The following is a 24160-nucleotide window of genomic DNA, read 5'->3' on the forward strand; positions in this document are numbered from 1 at the left end:
CTCCGGTAACGAAATGTACAAAATTTGGTATTTAAATAATACATTTCAATTCGTTAAACCATTATGATACTGCTTGAATAAAAATAACGTTTATGTTATCGAAATATCTTTTTTATTTCATATATTGAACTAGATGCATAAATGAGAAAATGAAATGAGAAATACATTAATATGAATTTGTCATGTACCGGGCGTGTTAAAACAAAAAGTAAGTTTTAAAGAATAAACAGGTACATTCATATTACAGGAAAACACGTCTTTTCAACCTTTGAGTACATACTATATACGTACAACAGTTTATTACAACAATATTAACATTTCCTGTTCTTCTTGAAAACGTTGCGCTCAAAGATCTTTGTCCATTGTACGATTGTTGTCGACTTGGAAAGGTTAAGTTCTTTGTTAGTCTCACTGTACTGATCCCTTGTATCAAAGATCATTAGTTTTCCATCTGAAACGAATTATCATAATATGATAACTTTAATAACTTCTCTATATACTCGGAATTAAATATGAAATAAAACACAAATAAAGATCTAAACAGTTTCTTTTGTCAATACATTATGGAACTCTTTCCCTCAGTTATCATAATTTTTGTTTCAAAAAATGGAACTGTTGCTGAATGGTAGATCCCTGGCATTCAGCCATCTTTTAGTTGTTTCAATTGAAAGAGTTTTAGTCTAAGACAACTATCTCTTAAACTAATATTTACATTCATTAAACCAGTATAATTACAACATATCTAATCTGAGAAAGTTTAAGCACAACAGTATTCTAAATCAAATACTGCGATTTCATCAATATTCGTTAGATATCAACTTTCTTAATTTTTTTTGCTAAGCTTATTTACTTATGTGGAAATTTTATGTTCATGTTAATTTCATGTTAATAACACACTGTACTGAAAAGACCATTGTCCTCAAATTTACTTAAATCTGTGAATTAAACTAAAACAACGAAACTTGATGTCCACGAATATTTTTTGGAACTACAGTAGGCAAAAATTTATGATATTTTATTATTATTATTTTTGTTGTTTTTACCTTTTTGTTCCAAAATATCACATGAACACGCTCTCTGCATCTGATGGTTGACAAACTCGTGGATAGGCACCTTCCTCTTAGGCTTCATATCAGCATAAATCTTCATCGAGTACCTGACGTTGTCTTTCCGTGCAGTGTTCACCTTGAAAACTGGAAAATAATGTTCAAAATGTTATTACTAGGTTTTTAAAATAAAAATGTTATTGTTAATATAACTAGGGGCTTATGACAGGTATATTTGCGCATTATAAGCAGTTGTTTTTCAAAAGTTTGTTTCATGACAGCTTCATAAATCTCTTTTTTTAAGTAAAGTGAGATTAGGTAAGAAAAATAAAAATCTGGTCTAAGGTTTAGAAGGCAAAGCTAATTGATAAATTACTCTATATTGACAAATAATCACGATTTTAATTCGCTATGGAAGTGATTGACCATTTTCACCAAAATCAACCCACTGTGAATACACAATACAGATAAGTGTATTCAATGTCATTTAAACGATTTTACTGTTCACTTTCTTGCAGCGTGAAATAAAAATCATCATTCATATAGTATTTTTGAGAAATTGTGAATAACCACATCATGACTTTAAAACGTTCAAAGGTAGTCAAAAGCATAATTACATAATTACACATTCATCCGCACACGTTACTGATGCAATGCATTTCAACTAAAATATTTCTTACTTTGAAACCGCCTTTACAAAGGTTATCATGCAAATAGACAAATTGTAAAAAAAATCATAGGTTTTTATCCGTGATTGATTACAATAAGTGATATTCAATTTTGGTTGTAAAATAAACAAGAGGCCCATGGGCCACATCGCTCACCTGAGGAACAAGCGGTATAATAAAATCAGCTCAATGGAGTCAATAATACAAACTATCTGGACAATGTACAATAATTCATGTAAATCCTGTATAAATAAAATCCATATTCCCCTGGATATTCTTATGTTTATAATCATTAGTCCCTTTTCTAACAGGATGATTTTATAGTCATATCATATGTTGAGTATTGCAGATCTAAAAAGATCCCTAACAATAGTTTATATATGGGATATAAACGTACATCAAACTCTGAACCTTCTCGTGAGGCCAAACAATTGTCCTGGGGCCAAAGTCTTCACAATTATAAAGAATCATCTGGCTGATTAGTTTCTGAGAAGATTTTTAAAGATTTACCCTATATATTCCTTTGTTAAACTTTGACCCCCCCCCCCATTGTGGCCCCACCCTACCCCTGGGGATCATTATTTTCACAACTTTGAATCTACACTACCCGAGGATGCTTTCACACAAGTTTCAGCTTTCCTGGCTGATTAGTTTCTGAGAAGAAGATTTTTAAAGAATAACTCTGTTTATTCCTATGTAAAACATCGACCTCCCATTGTGGCCCAAACCTACCCCCAGGGGTCATGATTTTCACAAATTTGAATCTATACTACCTGAGTATGCTTCCACACAAGTTTTAGCTTTCCTGGCTAATTAGTTTCTGAGAAGAAGATTTTTAAAGATTTACTGTATATAATCATATGTTAAACTTCGATCCCCCATTGTGGCCCCAACCTACCCCCAGGGGTCATGATTTTCACAACTTTGGATCTATACTACCTGAGGATGCTTCCACACAAGTTCCAGCTTTGCCGGCGAATTAGTCTCTGAGAAGAAGATTTTTAAAGATTTACTGTATATATTCCTATGTTAAACTTCGATCCCCCATTGTGGCCCCACCCTACCCCCGGGGGTCATGATTTTCACAACTTTAAAATTTACACTACCTGAGGATGCATCCACACAAGTGTCAGCTTTCCTGTCTGATTAGTTTCTGAGAAGAAGATTTTTAAAGATTTACTGTATATATTCCTATGTTAAACTTCGATCCCCCATTGTGGCCCCACCCTACCCCCGGGGTCATGATTTTCACAACTTTAAAATTTACACTACCTGAGGATGCATCTACACAAGTGTCAGCTTTCCTGTCTGATTAGATTCTGAGAAGAAGATTTTTAAAGATTTACCCTATATATTCCTATATTAAACGTCGATCCCCTATTGTGGCCCCACCCTACCCTCGGGGGTCATGATTTTCACAAATTTGAATCTTCACTACCTAAGGATGCATTCACACAAGTGTCAGCTTTCCTGGCCGATTAGTTTCTGAGAAGAAAATTTTTAAGGAATTACTTTTTATATTCATATGTTAAACTTCGACCCTCCATTGTGGCCCCACCCTACCCCCAGGGGTCATGATTTTCACATCTTTGAATCTACACTACCTGAGGATGCTTCCATACAAGTTTCAGCTTTCCTCGCCGATTTGTTTTTGAGAAGAAGATTTCTAAAGAGTTACTCTATATATTCATGTTAAACTTCGACCCCCCATTGTGGCCCCATCCTCAGGTGAGCTAAAAAGGTTAAGTTTACAATTCAATAAGTGGGTTTCTGGAAGAACAGGTTTTGAAAATTTTCGTAATAAATATTGACAATTTTTTATACTTTTTTAATCTTTGGCTTTTAAGATCTGTGTACAAACATAGAATTGTGAGCAAATCTCTGTATCTTGCTTATAATTCGAAGCTTAACACTCAAATATGGTTAGTAAATAGAAATTGTAAACAACATGCACTACATGTATAACAAATAAAGAACACAATTTATTTTTTCGAAATGAATCATATATATATATATATATATACATGGATATACCTACATATTTCCGTATGCGATATCAAACTCTATTTAAACTGAATAAACTAGAGAAAATGCCGAGCATCTTAACAAAACCTATTGCATTAATCTACCATTACGCAAAAGATAATGCCGAATTACCGATAGAATGAATTGTATTTCAGTACCCCTACATCAGATTTTGCTTAATTTGCGCAGGTAAACAGTGAACGTAACTGTTTGATTTACCGAAGTCTCTGATTGATTTGATACGTAAAAATCACGAAAGAAAGACGATAGCTTCCAGGTTACAAAGCATAAATAATGAAAACGAAACGAAAATCAGAACAAGCTAACACCAACGTCATGTGTGAAAACTGTCAACGCATTGAAATATTTAGCCTCAATTTACTTCACAAAATCGGCACCAATATATTTTTCATGTTTCAAAACTTCCCTTCATACGCGAACTGTTGCACAACAAGCAAATTCATCATAGTCAGATCGACCCTTTTTCGTTTAATGTCATGGCTGCTTTAAACAAAGAACCTCGTTTTAGAAGTATGGAATACGAGTCTTGGTAAAATGGGTATGCAAAACCGGGCCGTGGCAAAATAAATGCCGGGGCAGATCGGCAATCGTCAATTCCAAATACGCATTATTTTGCAGCAATATCTACAGCGAATACAAATATACTACTCCATCAAATATCCTGAAATTTTAATGAGATTGGCAGATTAATAACTGCCAATCTTTTGTTTTGCCCAGGCCAAGTCTTGCCTACCCATTTTACCGGATGCCGAGCCCGATTGAAACACGCCTTTCCTTTATTATTATTTTCGTAATAACTTCGATTTGAAACAAAATTACCCCTTAATTTTTGCAATTTATATTTTCCTTCCCATCAGGATAATTTATGCTAAACTACGTTGAATTTGCCTCGGTAGTTCTTGAGAAGAAGATTTTTAAAAATGCACCCCCCTTTTTCTACAATTTCAAGGTTTTCTCCGCTTTGAATACAGATCGGACTTTAATTTTTGCAATTTATATTCGCCCTCCTATAAGGATGCTTTGTTGAAAATTTGGTTGAAATTGGATAAGCAGTTTTAGAGAAGAAGTTCAAAATGTAAAAAGTTTACAGACGGACAGACGGACGGACGGACAGACGGACAGACGGACGACGGACAAAATGTGATCAGAATAGCTCACTTGAGCTTTCAGCTCAGGTGAGCTAAAAGTTTCATAGAACTTACTTCTGGCAGAATTGCAGACTAAGTCAGTGAACTCCGGGCTTTTGACATCCATGGATTCTGTACAAACAGGGCAGGACTAAACATGAAGAAAAACACGTTTGTTTACAAGTTGGTGTAAGTATATAAAGTGTAAACATTATTATCTTTATATAAAGATAATAAGTTAAAGTGGGTTTAAAAGGGATCCTATGATAGTATAACGTATAAGTAAAAGCAGTGAATTTTTGCTTTTTTTCGGTAAATAACAATGACCATCGTAAGAGATACATTCTTTTTATTTATGAGTTGTTTGTTCGTGTAGAAATTAAGCCGTTATAGTATTTAAATTCTTTGTTTCGCATTTTGAATTCCTTTAGCAGTAAAAACAATAATCCAAAAAGTGAAATTCTACATAAACGTTGAACATGACGACGCAACTCGTCAAAACCGAGGTCATAGATGGGAAACTATGGGTGTTAAGAGCATTCGTGTCTGTGAAGATCAAAAGTAATTTCGACGATAAATAAAATGATGGAGAAACAAATCAAACACAAAATGTAATGATATTCGTTTCAAAATAATCACATTCATGTACATATGTGTAAACACACCTTGATACCAGGAGGTCCAGGCTGGCTTGAATCTGAAAAGTAAATTATAAGAATACTATAGAAAGTATATCTGATTGCAGTGCAACCAAAATTAGATCAAGTGCATACATGTATGTAGAAATCTTTTTCATGAAGAAATGCTAGTTAGATTCTAGCTATTCAAAATTAAAAACAAAACTTTTAAAATTCTTCATGAAATGAAGGAATAGGGGAAAAAATATTGACATTACTATTCATCTTTTATATTAGATAAGCTTTAACTTTTATATCACAAGTTGTAACAAATTTATTCTTGGCAAGTTTATTTTTAGCTTTCATCTGTGCTAAGGTAAAGGTTAAGGTAAATTTAATCAATCACATGGCAATTTTGTATATTTACTTATTTGTCCAATGGGAACTCTGACTTGGACAAATACATCATCAGGGGTCATACTGAGACCAAACTCATACTCCTCAGGCGTCAGGAAAGGCAACTCTTCCTTTGTCCCACATATTGTCTTTATGTCGTATTCAACTGTCACAGAGGAGTCTTAACGTAGAAAACACAAATAATTAAATATAAGTAAAATTAATTAAATGGAAACAATAGTTTTGAGAAAGCCAGGGTTTTGATGAAATTATCATCATCAGAGTTATCTAAAGTTGTATTACTTTGAGAGTTTAGATAATAGTATACATGTGCATCTAAGTAATATTTTTTTTCAATTGTTAACATTTATGATAACCTTTAAGAAAATCTTATTTAAACATTTATAATGATAATTTAGAAGAGTGTTTTTTAGAAAATTAAAGTATCATCTATTGATTTTATCTTTTTTTAGCATTTCAAGCACCATCAATCTATTTACAAATTATCTACAATGTAATTCTATTATGTTTAAAAGCTCGAAGGTATTTTCATCATATCATATTCTTATTACAAACGGAAATAAAAATACTACTGCAATAAACACAACCTGTTTCATAATAGTCATAAATTTTCACGTAGGCAGGTTTGGGGTCGCTTAGTTCAATGTCCTGTTCTACATCAAAAACAAAACATCTTCGGTGTACATCAAACTAAAAAGAAAAGACGAAATAAATGAGAAAGTTTGATTGTAAATAACAGGAGATAATCATGTGGTATTGTGTCAATGGGTCAAGCTAAAATACTACATGTAACAGCACATGCTATTACAGAGTGTTCTATTGATATATGCTTCGTTCTTTTCTTTTTATGTCAGATCATAACGACAAAATAAACAATTACTTAACATCATGTGAACATGGAACTGTTTCGTTGAGGGTATATATGAACATTTTACGATAACTTAATTTTTAACTTATAAGAACGGTTTCGAAAAAAAGTTAATGTCCTGTAATGCAGGATTTGTGAACGTATTTGATAAAGTCAAAAATTATGAATAAAACTCACGTATTCGAAATATAGGTGGACAATATTTCCGTCGATTTCATACTTCTGAAGGCCTATTGTGTTCATTATCCTATCGGAAAGTATCTGAAACATAATATAAGAATTTCATAGTAAATAAATAAAACTGCTATTCGTTTTGTAAAGTTTATCAAATTTGTTACATTTGTATTTAATAATGATTTTATTTGATATGAAAAACAAATGTATTCCTAGAATTTTTCGATGCAAAAAAGTAAGATTGTTTCAATTATTGACAGGAAAATATAAAATTAGTAGAAAATTTGATGTCATAATACCTTATTCAGCGTTTCACGAACCGGAACCCAACCAGTCTGCATTTTTACGTCAACGATCGCCATCTTAGTTTGACCACTTGCTCCCTTGTAACTACAAAACATAAGACTTTATGAAATTGTTTGCACAATTGCCTACATATGGATTGCGTGCAACTACTACGTTAAGTACTACAACATGTAAGTGTTGAAAAGTTTGCGTTCAGAAATTTGTTCAAGGTTTAGTGTTTAATTTATTGGAATGAGAATGTTGCCAACGAACTTCTGCATGACAAGCGAAACCGTTTTGTTATTTATCCTTTAACATTATCATGAAATTTACAATTTAACTGTAAAATTCTACAGAACAAAATCATTCATCGAACTTCATCGAACTTGGAGTAACTCATCTGATTCACAATCTGTGAAAGAATAATTATTCCTTGATGAGAATTCAGCAAACTATTTTTTCATACAACATACATAACTTAAAGCATGACGCATAGTCACAGAATAACCCTTGTTTGCAACAATTTTGTAGCATAAACCATATTTTTGTTTAAGACTGTTAAGAAAATTACTACCTCTTAAGTATTTTTTAGTCCGTAGAAAACATTGCAGTTTGTACTGATTATGATTATGAGCACAGATTAGCTACTTGGTACTCATAGTCATACACATATACAATATTATTTTTACCTGGCACAGATGTTGATAGTTCTTTTAGCACAATTGTTGGGTTCATACTTAGATCTGTGTGTTGATATCTTCAACTCGAAGTCAGGTTCAGCCTCCAGCTTAGGAGTATTGAATTTTACGTTGGCCTTTAAGATAAGTTGTTTTATAATAGAATATTGTAAAAAAAAAAAAATACCGCTAAAAGCTATAATCCAATTATTCTAAAAAAAATTGTAAAAGGTACAGTAGAGAAGCATGGTTGTTTAAAATTCTGGCAAACCTATAAAATGATATTTTTTTTAAATTGTAATAAAAGATAGTAAGAATCACGAAAGACAAAGAAATGGACCCAGAAAAAAATATATTCAATGAAATCACCTGTGAACATGACTACTGCAGAATGTATGTGACCACCAAACATGAATTGACCCTACCTGTACCAAAGCACACCCCACTCCTCGCACTGTCACACTCAGGTCATTGGGTAGTTTGGGGATGGGCGCTGTTTGAAGAACCAGGTTATTCTCGTCGCTGATTCCGTACGCGGCAGACATTTGGTCTCCCATGATTTCTACCGTGATATCTGTCCCGCCCTGGTGTACCAAACTTCCGTATACAGACAGAGCTTGTAGGGCAATGATGGTATCCTACAGTATCAACAGACATCATTCTACATTTAAGCTTCAGTATTTCTTTAACAATAGAACAAAGTTGTCTAAGTAATAAAACTTGGGCTTGGAAACATTTCAACCTTTTGGAGGAGTATCCAAATGGTTGTGAAATATCGTTCTAAGAAATTTTGAAGAACACCCCACATCTGGATCGCTTTTATCACCATCACTTAAACTCAATCCAATGCATCGTTGCATAAATAATTATCATAGTTTTTAATTTTAAAAATAAAATTATCAGGTCATTTATGAAATAATTTGTGTAGTTTTGTCGCTATGTTCTGTGAGACATAAGAAGTAGGAAAATGAAAGTCCTTATGTTCTTCCGGGTACCTGGGTTGAACTGAAGCCTCCTTGAGCGTTTCTCTGCTTGCTGAGCCACATAACAATTGGTTTAGAGTTGATAACGGCTTCCGGCTGATTTCCCACTGTGTATGCTAACAACGCATATGATGTCATTTCAACCTCCGCTGAAGGTGCGCGGTAATATCCCCAAGGAGATGTGGGTTCCTCTTTCGGTTCTGAATCTCGTGACCAGTAAACCATGTCGGCTGAAACAAAATGACAAAACAATTAATTTGTCAGTGTACAATGGTAAAAACAACCTTATTGTAGACAACATGGATTGATGAAAGTTTATTACTTCCTTTCCTCTTCACTTTAGACCGCAGCATGGACATAATTTCTAGTCGTCTTGTGGATTTGATATCATAAAGGGAGTAGGCATACGCCATTAGAGTCAACATGTAGGTATCCTTGACATCTTGAAGGTCAAGGCAACGAAGAGCACCGAGAATAGCAGGATCCTTGGGAAATTCAAATGTATATGTCATTACACAGTTTCGATCGTCTCAAAAATGAAATAACAAAATATTTCTATCTCAATTTTTGGACTGATAAAAAATAGTCTAGAAATTGTCTTTTCCAGAAAGAAAATGAAATTGTTATCCACTTACATCCTTCGGAAGACCAGCTTCCAACATTGCAATGAGAACAAATGCTGTCAAAGTCCCCTCTTCGTCGTTGCCCTTCCCCCAGCCTCCCTTCAGGTAGTAGCTATGGGTATATCCAACCTTGGGGAAGCAGCCAATCTCGTTTTGTTGACGTCTAAACCAAGCGATACTGGTGTTGAGGTCAGATCGGTCAATGTCGATGTACTTCTGTGATTGTCCCAAACATTTTACGACAAATGCCGTCAACCATGTACTTCCGCTTTTACCGTCCGACTCACCGAATGCGGAATATGATCCATCTGAGTGCCTGTATCTCAGCTGTCTTTGATAGCCTTGAAAAACAAATTTGAAAGTTAACTTATTGCATTTACATGAAGCAATCAAAACTTGACATTCGTTTGGTAATCTCAATGTACCTATCAAAGAAAGTGTTTGATTAACCACAATCACAGAATCTGTGTGTAGCATCGATGACATTATAAACAACGCATAAAGCAAAACACTCGCAGTATCAACATTCTGTAACGACATTTTTTTCCATTTGTAAATAACAATGAAAATATACCATTGCAATTTCAATTTACAATTGAAAATATGCATCTAGCAAAAATAATACTGTAAGAAGTAACTCAGTTTTTCGCCTTAACGCAGGTCACTTTCATGTCTTAAAGTGAGTAATGCATCAATGAACAAAAACAATTTGTAGTAATTTAGTGTTATTAATAATATAACTAAAATATAGCTGATTTGTGCTCCAAAGTACCTACCCACTCTCATATATCTCAGAGCATCGTCCAACACACGACTCACGTCCATATTGGTGTTATAGAAGTACTGCAAGACGAAGATATTTGGAGCGAAGGAGGCCATGTTCTGTTCTCCACAACCATACGGCATTTTCAAGAGATCCTTTAGGTTAGTGAGGGCAGGACCCATTACATCACCTTGTCAATATAAAAAATAATCTTTTTATAGAATTTATATACATTTAGTCAACGTTCTTGGTTCACTTGAATATCTTAAATATGTTCTTCTCAACGAAAAGGAAAAGAAAAAGTGCAAATCTTTACAGATACAATAATTTGTATATTTACCAATGATGTTCACAAATCCTCTCTCGGAATCTTGGATTCTATCTGAAGGAAGCTGCAACTTAATATTCTCTGTCAAAGTTAGTCCGGGTTCTCCTGTTAAAAGTGAAAAACGCATGACAATCCTTATGAACATATGTAACTTACTTTTGTTGTCTAGGCTCAATAAATTACAATGTATAAGAATGTCAGTGTTCAACAGGATTTCAGTATGAATAGTTTGTAATATGAGTCGGATATCTAATTTTAAAGTTAAACGTGCTGATAAGAGTGTTACAATTATGATTTATTATTTCTAATTTGTTATTATTGATAACAAATTTGTTTTTAAAAATATGACAAAGGTTTATCTTTTTGGGATGCAAATGAAGACAAACATAATGTTTACGCACCTGATGGACATAAATAAGAAGAATATGTGTACTCGTTTTCTAGTCCCTCCGCCTCTACCGGAAGTTTTCGCCGGACGGCGTCAGACACTCCCATTGCCTCCCTACTCACCAAACTGTTGCCACATGTTCCGTCATCAGCAATGGATTCCGCCTGGAAGAGGCCACAATGAAACAGTAGGTAAGAACGATCAGCAAAATTATATATTACATTAGAATGAACAAAATACAGTGAATCTGAGAAAATTTTAAAGGTTTATTAGTTTAAAAAACACAATGCATTTCATCTTAAGAGAAGATCAAATACTGCATAAGAATGAACAAAAAAAAAACCCCAGAATCTTTGAAAATGTTAAGGTTTGCGATGTTGTTAAAATTTAATTAGTTTTAAAAAAAATACAATGCATTTCATCATAAGAGCAGATCTAATATTGCATAAGAATGAACAAAAAAAAACCAGAATTGTTGAAAATGTTAAAGTTTGCAATATCGTTAGATTTAATTAGTTTAAAACAATATACAATGCATTTCATCATTAGAGCAAATCACATATTGCATAAGAATAAACAAAAAACATAATCTTCGGAAATGCTAAAACGTTTGAAATGTTTAGAAATATACAACGGATTCCATTAGAAACCATCTGAATTTTTTTTTGGATATTTTCCGCACTAAGCAGGTATGAAATATTAATAGTTGAATAAGTTTTATTCTTTGCAAATCAACCGTTTTCTATGGCGATGAAAATGGAAATGGTGCAATTTACTATCATCTTCATAACTCATATTATCGTTATTGTTATCTTATTAAGCAAGTCCTACCTCAGCTTGAATGCTGATTTCCCCAATTTTCAGCGGAATAACCAGGTACCGCAGGGTTTCTGATTCTCCCCCGCAGACACAAACTGTCCTAGTTCTCATGAAAGTCGCCTCCTGGAGCCTAAACTCCGTTGAGTCTCTCAGAGAAACCCTCATCTGATTGAAGCAAAAGATGAACCGTTATCAATAATATAATGTCAAGCAATGTTAAATCATTTTGTCCATCATTTTCTCATCTGAACTGAAAAAATTCTAGTACTCCCCTAAATATCATATATTAAGGGACTATATTATATCCCTTAAAATTATAATTTCTAATTATTAATAATGATTAAAAGAACCCAATTAATACCCTGTCTTTATAAAATTGCATCTTTAAGAGAATTTTAATTTCTAAACATTAATAACAGGAATGAGTAGCCAAAATAATAATATGTCTTTATACATATAAAATTGCTCCCTTATCAAAATATTAGTTTCTAATTATTGATAATAGTAATGAATAACCAAAATAATAATCTGTTTGGATACATGTAGTATTGAATCTTTACGAAAATTATTATTTCTAATTACCGGTATTGATAATACTCAAGAGAATCCAAATAAAAAAAATCGTTTAATATAAAGATGCATATCCGCACAGAATTTTCAGTTTCGTAAGGTTATTCATTGTAATGAGTAGCCAAAGTAATAGTCTTTTTTAGAAAATAAAACTGCATTTGTATGAAAAAAATTTTTTTTTCTAATTATTCATAACACTAATGATTAATCCATAAAACATTTCTTTTAGAGTTCCATCCTTACCACAAGGCATTCCGTCAGATAATTGAACACAGTAACAAGGACAGGAACTACTTCATTCCGGACGGCTGAGTACGGAAGTGTGAAGGACAGGAAGAAAGGCTGGAATGCCGTGATACCGGAAATGGATGAAATTCCAAGACCGGAAGCAGTATTCAAACATATTGCATTTCCTTTCCACTCAGTTATCGTATCAGGGATTTTACGAACCAAGGTATTTTGACCTGAATCTCTACAAAACGACAAGATCAGAATAAACAATAATACAACGTTTATATACCACACTGTATCTGTATTTCTCCTCAGCCTATTTTTGTTTAATAAAGACTAGGTATGATTTGCATTGTTATAAGTTGATTTAATTTCAAAATAATTATGTACTTTCGTTTATAATGTGTAGCAACAAATCGATGATTTCGTAACTAATTCCCCGCCTTTTTGTCTTTAATCAATTCAGAAATTTACATTCCGTTAAACAGTTCACAAGTATATAAACTTCGTTGGTCTTATGATTAAATTCTGTAAGGCCTAGGTCTAAAAACGTACCTACTAACAGTGCTGTTTATTACTTTTATTGTATGCTTGAGAAATGCAGATATCAATAACCGTTTTGTTATGTTCATAATAAATCAATTCAAATTTTATTAAACGATAAGCCCGTGCAGTAATCATTGTGACAAAATTAAGAAGTATACACAGAACAGAAATTAACGTTGTTTGCTATCCTATAGGTTCATATTAGAATGCATATTTGCAAATATAAATATTATATGAATATATAAACATTGTATTGATTAACATGAAATAAGGGTCTTATGATGTGCATAAATTACTATTCTAAAAGAATAAATGCAATAGCCTCAGAATGCAAAATACATACCAGTATAAACTGGATTTGACAGTTTATGGTTTATAAACCTTAATGCGGTTTAAATAAATGGGTTAACTACTTCAACACTGTTAAATGAAAATCAATTTTTGATCGTTTTTTTTATTGACGTCAAGCAGATTGATACGTTTTTTGGGGCAAACCATTCTCTCGTCATCAAAAAGAGATACATATCGAACATATGAATATCAAATATACAAAACATAAAGACGAGCCTTTTCATCTAACCAATGAAATAGCATGTCACAAACAGATATGTAAATATTTATGACATAAATTAAATTGTCACGTGATTGAGAAAAAAAAAACTCTTACAAAGTAAAGTCCGATTATATGATAAGTGTATAACAATGGTTTTTTCTAAAAAGTCTTAGATGCAACTGGATCTGATGAGAAAAAGTTGTAATAGAAAACATTTAAAACAATACAAATTAACAAGTTGTTGTTCTTACCCAATAAGTTCTAGCTCCCACAACCAAGTCTCTGGGAAAAAACTCCTGACTTTTTCAGCATCATTGGTGTTACCCAATGATGGAACCATCATATCCACTGAATTCTCTAAAAACCAAGCAATTATAATGTTTTTAAATGAGGTAAGATGTTTTTAATTATCTCTATAATATTTATTCATATAAATATTTATTGATATATTCCCTTCTTCAATGGAAATCTGCATCTTTCGACTTAATTCATAACGCGTTTTCCATATTGAAATCGAGATGTAGGATAAACTAGAGCAGAGCTCGTGGCAAAGCCACGAGTAGGTCTTCCGTTGTTGCTGCGAGTTGAAAACTTATATGATTTGGTGTCAAACGATTATAATGACTAATAATTAAAATTTCACTTCTGCTTTTGTTATAAAAACGTGTTGTGATTGAAAGCCTGTATAAAGACAGGAAGAAAATGTTTTAGGAAAACTATTTGTCGAACACAGTTTGTGTAATTGTTCTGAAAACTCTTTAAGGCCCTGTCACACCAAGTTTCGTTCCCAGGGCGTGTTCACGGCGTTGTAATGGAATCGCCGTAGGATCGCAAGGAAAATTCAGAAAAAATATACAATTTCATTTAAAAATTTCACAAGTGAAAATGTCACGGCATCCTGACGGCGACTAAGGCGTTCTTACAAAGCTCCCAACTACGTTTCCACAAAGTTCTACTTGGCGATTGACTGCGTTCTCGCTGGGTATTGGCCGAGCGCTCATGACGTGCTAGGAGGTTTTACAGCGCGTCCACGGCGTGCTCTGCGCGCTGACTGCGTTCACATGCGTTGTTGGAGACTTTACGGCGCTGTCACGGCGACCTTACTCCACTTATACGGCGTGTTTATCAGAACGCAGAGCCACGGCGCGTACTTTGAGCATGTTCAACTTGCACGCCGTCGCATGGCGTTCTAAAATGTTCTAAGATATCCCACCGCGGCGAACGAAGATGCCGTTGCGTTGTTACGGCGCTGTAGGAGACTCTTATTCGTTTACCATGGCGTTTGACATTATTCAATGACGCAGCGGGATCGCCGTGAGGACGCAGCTCCAGTGTGACAGGGGTTAAAACAATGAGAAGTTAAATGGCGAGTTAAATTTTTAAGGGTAGCAAGGATTGTTATATACATGTACTCATGATTCATGTAAGAAAATGTATTCTTTTAAAAAAACGAACCCGCCTTAAAAAAACACGTAACTTCTGTTATTAAATCTTTCTAATTTTTTGAAGACTATGTGCATGTTTGAAATTGTTGCGTGCTATCAAAATTTGGTAAATTTGTGAAAATGAAAGTCTTATTGTTTAATAATTGACCACTTTGAAGAAAGCACCCTTCGAACTGTTGATTAATTGCATAACAATTGATGATCTGCAGCCATAAATAATCTTGGGCTATATATGTTCTGAGCTGTGTGCGCTGAAGCGACACAAGATTTTCGGTAGCACGCAGCAATTAATTTTTTACGCAATAAAGAAAGTTGAAATTTACAAAGACAGAAAAAAAACGGATGAGAAAGAGAAACATATTCAGGAGAAAATGTTACACATAAGAAAAACTCACTATCAAATGATTTTCGACAGATCTGATTTTTTTTAAGTTACCTTGTACGCTGTCGTATAAATCAATGCTTAATCAACTGTACGAGTAAAATAAATTTATCTGTTCACCTTAAACCAATATAATAGTTGAAAACATAATAAAAATAGTTGCGTTCGTACAAAATACCAAACATGCACGCGTGATAAGGTAGATGTAGAAGATGTCCACTTGCGCGGGATCTCCTCAGCCATGTGCAAGGGATGATCATTACTGTAGATTCCTTTTTTACGCGAGTACTTAATTCCGCGATTCAACGATTTACCATCAAATCGCGAGAACATAAAATCGCAAATGGCGAAATTTCATTATAGTTTCATGTAGTTTACATATCTCCCAAAATTAAAAGCGAGATTTTCGAATTCGCGAGACGGGCTTCTCGCGATTTTACGCGGATATTAATTCCTCGCGTTTTATTAGGAATTTACAGTATTTAAAGGTTTTAATATATGTATTGTTTTTTGTTGTTGATCGAAAACATTATTTGTACAGTTTTTAAAACATTTAAGACTTACAAACCAACCATTTAAATTTGTCTGACGAGTATTTCCGATTTGGAGTAATATCGCTTTTATTAATTTTCAGAACGACTTTTTAATTTACTCTCCAATGTTTAATTTATAAATACAAATTGAACGAACTTTTATAACATAAAATTTAAAAAGTGTATTTACGGCTATATCAACTCAAACACGTTCATATTCATGTAAGTATGTGGGTGCGAATCTTGTATATTAGATAACCGTTTACCGCTAGGTAGCGCAGCCGTGGCTGATTTCCTCGGCCGCGGGCGAAGGATAGATTACGTAAATGTTTAACGCATACAAAGGCACAGCTCAGAACCTAGGAAGATTTGAAAACTTTGCAATTTAACGACTCAAATCTATCAAATAGAATTTTTTAAAACTTAAAACCTGATATTGCATTAGATTGAGAATGGCATTGCTTTTATTAATTAACTAAACGATTTCTTAATTGACCCCCTTTCGTTTAATCCAATTGAAGAATAAACCTTATGTGTAATCAAAACTGTGCATTTCTTCAGTTCGCAGCTAAATTAACTCATATATGAGAGATGCAACTCTCGTGTATTAGATAACCGCTGACCGTCAGGTAGTCTAGCCGCGACCATGGTGACCGATTTTCTCGACCGCGATAGCTTACGCAATGATACGCACACAGCTCTGAATCAAGGTGGATTTTAAATGCATGCAGTATGATAACTAAAATGTAATGCATAGAATTGTTTTCAATACGTATTTTGTGTTTTACTAGAAAAGAAAAAAGAATGTTTTGTTTTCCGATTCTCGTCATAAAGGATTGTGCACTGTAAGAACTAAACAGCAATGACTTAAACTTCTTAAAAAAAAAAGCATATGTTTTAATTTTTTTTTCTCATGAATTAAAGCCCCCTGTATTAACCATCATACTTTCTGTGGTAACTTTATGCCAGTTTTACGCACAAAGACGTTCGTTAACTTGCCACATGAAACGTGTTAACATGTAAAGCTACACTCATATTACACAAATCACTTACAAAATAACATTGTAATGACCTTTACGAGATCCCAACAAACAACTTTTCAGCGACAGCCATATAGAAATCCTAACCTTTTTTTAGCTATTAAGCAAAATCTTTTAAGGGCTACCTGCCCTAAATTTAAGGGACCAGCCCTTTATTATTGGTTTCAAATGAAAGCTCTTAACATTATGCACAACTTTTGTTCTATATGTATTTAGAAAATATTTCAAACTAAAAAGTTACGAAGCTAAAACATGAGAAAAATTTTGCTATTTTTAAAACTTAGATTTCGATTGATTAATTCGAGTGGAATAATTGGAAAAAAAATAAAATACAAAAATCAGAGGACAATATTCAAAGTGTCAATAATAAAGATTTTTAACTATAAATTATTTGCTACTGACCATCTCGGAGCCTTTGACTGGAATCTAATGCCCCTGAAATTTTAGAAAAAGGGGAATAACTCAAAACCGGAAGTTGCGATTTCAATTTTTTGTGTGCTCTAGAGACCTAATTCAATTTATAATATACCGTAAAAATTTGAATGAAATCGGATGACAAATAAATAAGTTATTGAGGTTTTAAAAACGTCTAGAAGAATAATAACTAGATACGATCTCGTTACGAGTAACGAGTAGGTCTTCCGTTCAATTCTTAAACAATACGATTAAAATATCAATGAAATTTTAAAATCCCCCCTCAACTACTCCCTATCAGATAATGTATACAATTGTCAATATCCTTTAAAATGCTAAACAAAGAGTTTTGCTTTTTCAGATACAGCACATTAAAGATTTAAAATTTTAGTCCCCTAAAAGTTCTAATTACGTCATCAATGGGTGTTGCAATGAGTTTCACAAACTGATATTGTTACGATTAACAACTTTGTTTCTATAATGAATTGAACAAACTCTTTATCGTTTTTAAGGTATATGTAAAAGACTTCTTGGCCCCTAATTAAAGGGTCAGCCCCTTTTTCTTGAGTTCATTCAAAAGGTCTCACAAATACTAACATTTTTTGTTCTTACACTTATCTAGAATTGTTGTTCATTTTTGAGATACAAATTATTGAATATTTTAGGGGCCAACCATCTAGATCCTTAATGGGGACTGACAATGGTTTTATGATTGAGGGAATCGATTAGAATTATCAATGCAAGCATTTTCTCTTCTACAAAGCTTAACAAAATATGTCTCCTTCTCTAGATATATTGCGTCAAAGTTTCCGTACGTTGGCCCCAAAAATCCTTAATTACGTAAAAAATGGGCGTGGCAATGATTTTACCTGATATATATTGTTACGATCAACAACTTTGCCTCTATAAGGCATTACAAAATCTTTATCATTTTTAAGTTATTTGTATTAGAGTTTGCGAGTGACTTGGCCCCTAATTTAAGCGGCCAGCCCCTTTTTCTTGAATTCAATCGAAGGTCTCACAAATTCTAACATTTTTTGTTCTTACACCTACCTAAAATTGTTGATCATTTTTGAGATACAAATGATTTAATATTTTAGGGGTCAGCCCTCTAGATCCTTAATGGGGACAGAAATTGGTGTTTTGATTAATGGAATCGGTTAGAATCATCAACGCAAGCATTTTCTCTTCTACAAAGCTTAACAAAATATGTCTCCTTCTCTAGATATATTGCTTCAAAGTTTCAGTACTTTGAAAAAAAAATATTTTTCAGTAAAGAGTTATCATGAAAAGACTTTAGAGCCCTCTTGGCCCCTTATATGAGGGGCCAGCCCCTTTTTGATATCAAATAAAAGGTCTTGTAAATATAAATACATTTTGTTCAACAAGTATTCATTAATTGTTGACTGTTCTAAAGATATCTGAACAAATGTGTTTTAGGGGCCGACCCTTGAAATCCTTACTGGGGCCACCAACAAAAATTATTTAGGTGGCATATTGTTGAGAACATTATTCTAAGCTTTTTTTGTTATATAATGCTTATCAAAATACTTCTCCTTTTCTAGATATTAAAGATCAAAGTTTTGGACTTCTCACAGGGCGAAAAACCATCTTTAAGCAAGTCCTTAAAGGTGGCTTAAAGGTGACTTAAAGGCTAAACAACCTTTAAGCCGCCTTTAAGTCACCTTTAAGCAAGTGTTTATAGGTCCTTAATGTCCAAACTTCTTTAAGCTACCTTTAAGCCACCTTTAAGCCACCTTTAAGCATCTTTAAGTGGCATTTACGCTCTCTTTACACTGCCCTTACACTGTCTTTAAGTGGCCTTTAAGTCAATATTGATCAAGCTGAACAATAAATACATATATTAAATGCAAAAGCTCTTTTATAGGGATGGGAGGGGGTCATCCAAGTGATAATACAATTTCCAAGGAAGGGGGGGGGGGGTGTTCCAGGCGGTTTTAATCGTCTCTCCATTAAACACAGATCGCTATCATCAGCACCGCTCCGATGGACACAGATTGCCGTTATAAAATTCTTTATAATTTTTTGGGGGGTTCAAAATTATTGTAGGGATGAGCGCAGTCTCTGTATCTTAATATGTGCATAAAACTAATTAAAGTATGTTTGTTTCCTATTATAAATTAATCGGTGAAAAAAATCTCTCTAAATCTCTCTCTCTCTCTCCCTCTCTCTCTCTCTCTCTCTCTCTCTCTCTCTCTCTCTCTCAGTTCATCCAGTCCAGTTATTAAACAAAATAAAGATAATGAACCAAAAATGCATGATTTAATTTGATAATCGGTTTAAGGTTTGTATTTTTTTTCAATTTTCATTATTTCCAACTCTAGATCTGCTAGATACATGTTAAAGATGAAAAGACTCTCAACTGCCTTTGTTATATCGGGCAGGATATTACTGCTTTGTTTGTCTAGACATAGTTTTGTTCGTTTGTGTATATCTAATTAGAGTCTATTGTTTGTCCAACTTAAGAAAACCCCTGGAACTAACACAGAATATACAAGATATACACAACAGGTGTGTCGTGTGCCCAGGTGCATGTCATGGTTTCTAAAGGCGTATAAATTTTAGTATATACGAGTATACGATAAGTCTAGTGATTAAAAGTTAATTTACATTTGTAATTCATTTTCAAAGTATTATTTCCTAGCTCTGGGTTTCAAAAATGTTACGTCTACAAATTAACGATACATGTATGTAAGAATAAAATCTTGAGGCTAATTAATTAATGTACCGGTGATCATAAAGAAGGGTTGATTATTTAAATATATGTATAAGGGTAAATATGTCAAATATACCCGGCCTGGCACATCATACAATTGTATGTACAAGTCATTTGCAATTGCCACATGCAGTAAATACGTCACCGGTAATTGGTAATTTTGTTTGTTATAGAATTGATAGTTTATAAATCATGTACATACAATTACATGTAAATATTTAAACATATTGGAACGGCGCCGCGATCATGAAAACCGGGAAATTGCGGGAAATTGAACAAATACCCGAATAGTATCAATGCATTTAATAAAAGAAATGATTTCATTGTCTTTCTTACATTTTTATAGCTATAAATTAGATGAACGTATATCTACTCAGTTTAAATTTATTAACTAAGAAAGCCTACTATAGTGAACCTAACGGTTTCCATTTAGGTATAATATATTTTTGTTCACTGAAGACCAAGTTCCGTATTTCATTCTAAATACATGCATGCATGTAATTTATAAAATAGATATAATTGATTGTTACAAACTGAATGGTTTGACAAAATCTTTTGAAGTAAACACATTCAAAACAGTGATTCAATATCCACTTATATATAGGATATAAAAACGCTCATATATATGTAAGTTGCCGTGGCGCAGAGGAAGTGTGGTGATGCTAGTAAACTATGGGTCCCAGGTTCAATTCTCGCCATGGTCGGTTTTATTTTTTTTTTTTTCATTTTTCTTTCTAGAACAAAAACCGTTTAAAAACCTTTTCTTTCATAAAGTTAATACATTTTGTTGGAAATAAAGCACAATATTGAATTAAATTTTATTTAATGGCTTAAAGGTGGCTTAAAGGTAGCTTAAAGGTGGCTTAAAGGTGGCTTAAAGAAGTTTGGACATTAAGGACCTATAAGTTGTCCTTAAAGGTGGCTTAAAGGTGGCTTAAAGATAGTCTTTAAGCTGCCTTTAAGCCATCTTTACGCTTTCTTTAAGCCACCTTTAAGCAAAACATAAAGCTTAAAGGTGGCTTAAAGATCGTCTTTAAGCTACCTTTAAACACCTTTAAGCTATCTTTAAGGAGGACTTAAAGATGGTCATTCATCCTGTGTCTGGCCCTTGGAGACCCCTAATTACGTAACATATGACTTAGGTATGGTACTGTATAGATAAACAGATGTACAATGAACATTTTTGCTAAAAATTGATCACAAAATATTTTTCAGTAAAGAGTTATTGCAAAAATACTTTAGAGCCCTCTTGGCCCCTTATTTGAGGGGCCAGCCCCTTTTTCTTGAAATCAAACGCAAGTCCTAGTTAATCTAAACAACTTTTGCATTACATGTCTTAACAAAATATTTACACATTAAAAGCAAGGGCTGAAAATGTGCAAACATTTCTTGAAAAAAATCGGTGCCAATTTTTGAGCTCGGGTGCGCTTCGCCACCTTGCGCATTTTTCAAAATATCAAATAAATAAGATCATCTACAGACATTCATCTGCTATCCCTGAAAGTTTTACGTTTATATCGCAATTAGTTTTTGAGAAGCTAAGTGGACAAAATGATCCTTAAAAATTCACTAAATCCTCAAAATCTCAAACCGGAAGTAGTAATCAGCCAGAAATTTTATAGTATAAAGTACGTTTGATGCTCAATACGTCCTGTAAATTTCATGCAAATCGGTCAAGTAGTTCACGAGAACTATCGTTCGAAAAAAAGTCAGAAAAAAAAATAAAAAATAAAAAAATAATAAAGAAAAGAAACAATAGATTAACAAACGGTTCTTCCGTCGGAAACGAAAGACCCTAATGAGGAATTACCATCAGAATCAGTACAAAGTACTTAATGATAGTCTTATAAGCCAATATCATTATTTATGTCCTGAAAAGCCGTAAAAATTTAAACATCTGGTCAAATTCAATGTTTATCTTAAAAAAAAAATTTTTAAGATAGTTCCTTACCTGCATACACCCGATGATACATTGGATAAATATACTGTACACACGGTCTGGTCTCCAATTTCAAATTTGTAAACACTCTTAATCCGAAATTCTACGAAAAAGGAATAAGTGGAATAAGCGAACAAATTACAGTTACATGTAGAATATACGCTAAGCATGATATAAGGTATATCAAGTCAAATGATACATAATTCTAGATTTTATGTAAGTTCAGTATAGTGATGGCGTTATAAACACACTAGTTAAAAAAGAAATCATCATTATAATTTAGGAATTAGTGTTTTAATTCTTAGCATAGATACAGATTACGTTAGATCTACCTCACTTATAACAATTATAATTTAAGTCAAAAGAAAACGCGTTTATTTCTGAAATGTCTTTAGAGTTTATATTTCTACTGATTACAATTCTTTAGAATGTAAAAAAAAATATTCATATAATTTTTTTTTACCCCCGTTTATTGTGAAATTATGTTTATCTGCCGAAAAAAATATGTGAAAAAGTGAGATTTATCCCTCGGCCTGGTAAAAATTTTGTGTACTTGCAATTACCCTTACAACCTTGTCAGCCAATTTTTATCATAACAAATATTTAAATGTATATCTATAAATTTCATTACAGTAAATATTATAAAATAAGACGTGTGCATTCGACAACGAAATTAATTTTTAGAATTAACAAACGAGTAGCAGGACGGACAGACACTGTTAATATCTTTCGTTACAATTAAGTTTACACACGTGATGATATACTTTATATCTTATTCATATTATCATATTATATATAAAAACGGTATATACAAAAGATGATGTACTTCAGAAGCAGAAATATTCGTTGAGGATTTAATTTCATTATTTTCGTTCGCAGTATAAATCAACGAAATTAAATCCATGACGAATTCTTAACCAAACTATTGTTGAATACATAGAGACTATGATATGACGAAATTAAATGCCAACGGAATTTTATTTGGTTAAAAAACAACGAAAGGTTGACCCTACGAAAATATGTGCTTCTACAGTATTCAATATTTTACCTTAAACGCCTGGTATGAGTCCACAGGAACGTCATATGGATTTCTTAAGATTTCTACAGCTAATGAAAAAATATTGCATTACAAAGTATGCATAAATTCGGGACATTTACGTTAAGAGGTAATATTTTAAATAAGTACTGGTATATGTAATATCGTAGTATCAAGATGTTTGTTTCAATCATTTTAATAAGGTCCTGTAAAAAGGTTCTCTTAAAGTAGAGATCAAGTTTTGAAAATGTTTTATAACACATATTACTTGTGGTATATCCACGTATATTCATGGGGACAATCTCCCTTATGTATAAAATTGTTGTCTTGGTTTTTTCACGTTGAACATTCTAGTTAGTGTGTATGCTCCACAATGAACTCTACGTAAATTGATTCTTTACAATTAAGAAGAAAACCACACTTATTGGAACATATTTAATACACAAAAGTCTATCCTATGAATGAATTAAATTCAAATATACCTTTTTCTGTCCCATTTTCTGTGTTCTTATCTCTGCAGTTTCTATCGAAGTGGTCGTTTATTGAATAATAATGATCATACATCATGTCCGTGCTAAGTAAGCTGTAAAACTAGGTATAACGAGAGAAAACCGAGAGTTGAGTTCAATTTACAAGTTTATTGAGGCTCTGTCTTATAAGATAACAGGTACGTTTAAAATTTATAATTTCTTCTTGGATTCTTGGATTCTTTGTTATGGCGCATATATAAAAATGTCAAACCAGAAAACATTGCAGTATAAATCAAAACCACTGACCGTCTATTTCGTGATTCATTAGATATTTGGTTTACCAATGTCAAGAAAAATTGCTTATATTTATATAAAATAATACTTTTGTTTGCATTTCATGAAAAGGAGAAACATTGTTATAGTGAAAAAGTTGCA

The 24160-nt window shown here is 33.0% G+C and overlaps 1 protein-coding gene across 2 annotated transcripts in view; it reads right to left on the reverse strand.

The window, feature by feature from the left end:
• Positions 1 to 89: 89 nt before the first annotated feature.
• LOC105329107 (uncharacterized) overlaps positions 90 to 24160 on the reverse strand; it is a 53332-nt gene continuing 29261 nt past the window's right edge. The window contains exons 27-49 of one of the 2 annotated variants that reach the window (XM_066074024.1): positions 23738 to 23846; positions 23268 to 23326; positions 22232 to 22322; positions 17532 to 17564; positions 13981 to 14086; positions 12643 to 12871; positions 11842 to 11994; positions 11024 to 11174; positions 10635 to 10727; positions 10308 to 10484; positions 9544 to 9872; positions 9231 to 9393; positions 8921 to 9138; positions 8351 to 8563; positions 7938 to 8062; positions 7263 to 7353; positions 6967 to 7050; positions 6509 to 6611; positions 5932 to 6081; positions 5553 to 5584; positions 4963 to 5038; positions 1044 to 1193; positions 90 to 451 (exon numbers count right to left, since the gene is read on the reverse strand). In XM_066074024.1, the coding sequence (XP_065930096.1) occupies positions 312 to 451; positions 1044 to 1193; positions 4963 to 5038; positions 5553 to 5584; positions 5932 to 6081; positions 6509 to 6611; positions 6967 to 7050; positions 7263 to 7353; positions 7938 to 8062; positions 8351 to 8563; positions 8921 to 9138; positions 9231 to 9393; positions 9544 to 9872; positions 10308 to 10484; positions 10635 to 10727; positions 11024 to 11174; positions 11842 to 11994; positions 12643 to 12871; positions 13981 to 14086; positions 17532 to 17564; positions 22232 to 22322; positions 23268 to 23326; positions 23738 to 23846 (3075 nt within the window). In that variant the 3' untranslated portion in view covers positions 90 to 311. The remainder of the gene's footprint in view (positions 452 to 1043; positions 1194 to 4962; positions 5039 to 5552; positions 5585 to 5931; positions 6082 to 6508; positions 6612 to 6966; positions 7051 to 7262; positions 7354 to 7937; positions 8063 to 8350; positions 8564 to 8920; positions 9139 to 9230; positions 9394 to 9543; positions 9873 to 10307; positions 10485 to 10634; positions 10728 to 11023; positions 11175 to 11841; positions 11995 to 12642; positions 12872 to 13980; positions 14087 to 17531; positions 17565 to 22231; positions 22323 to 23267; positions 23327 to 23737; positions 23847 to 24160) is intronic. The other variant, XM_066074025.1, reaches the window with a different exon arrangement.

The sequence above is a fragment of the Magallana gigas genome, chromosome 10 (genome assembly GCF_963853765.1).
Source record: "Magallana gigas chromosome 10, xbMagGiga1.1, whole genome shotgun sequence".
Taxonomy (NCBI): Eukaryota; Metazoa; Mollusca; class Bivalvia; order Ostreida; family Ostreidae; genus Magallana; species Magallana gigas.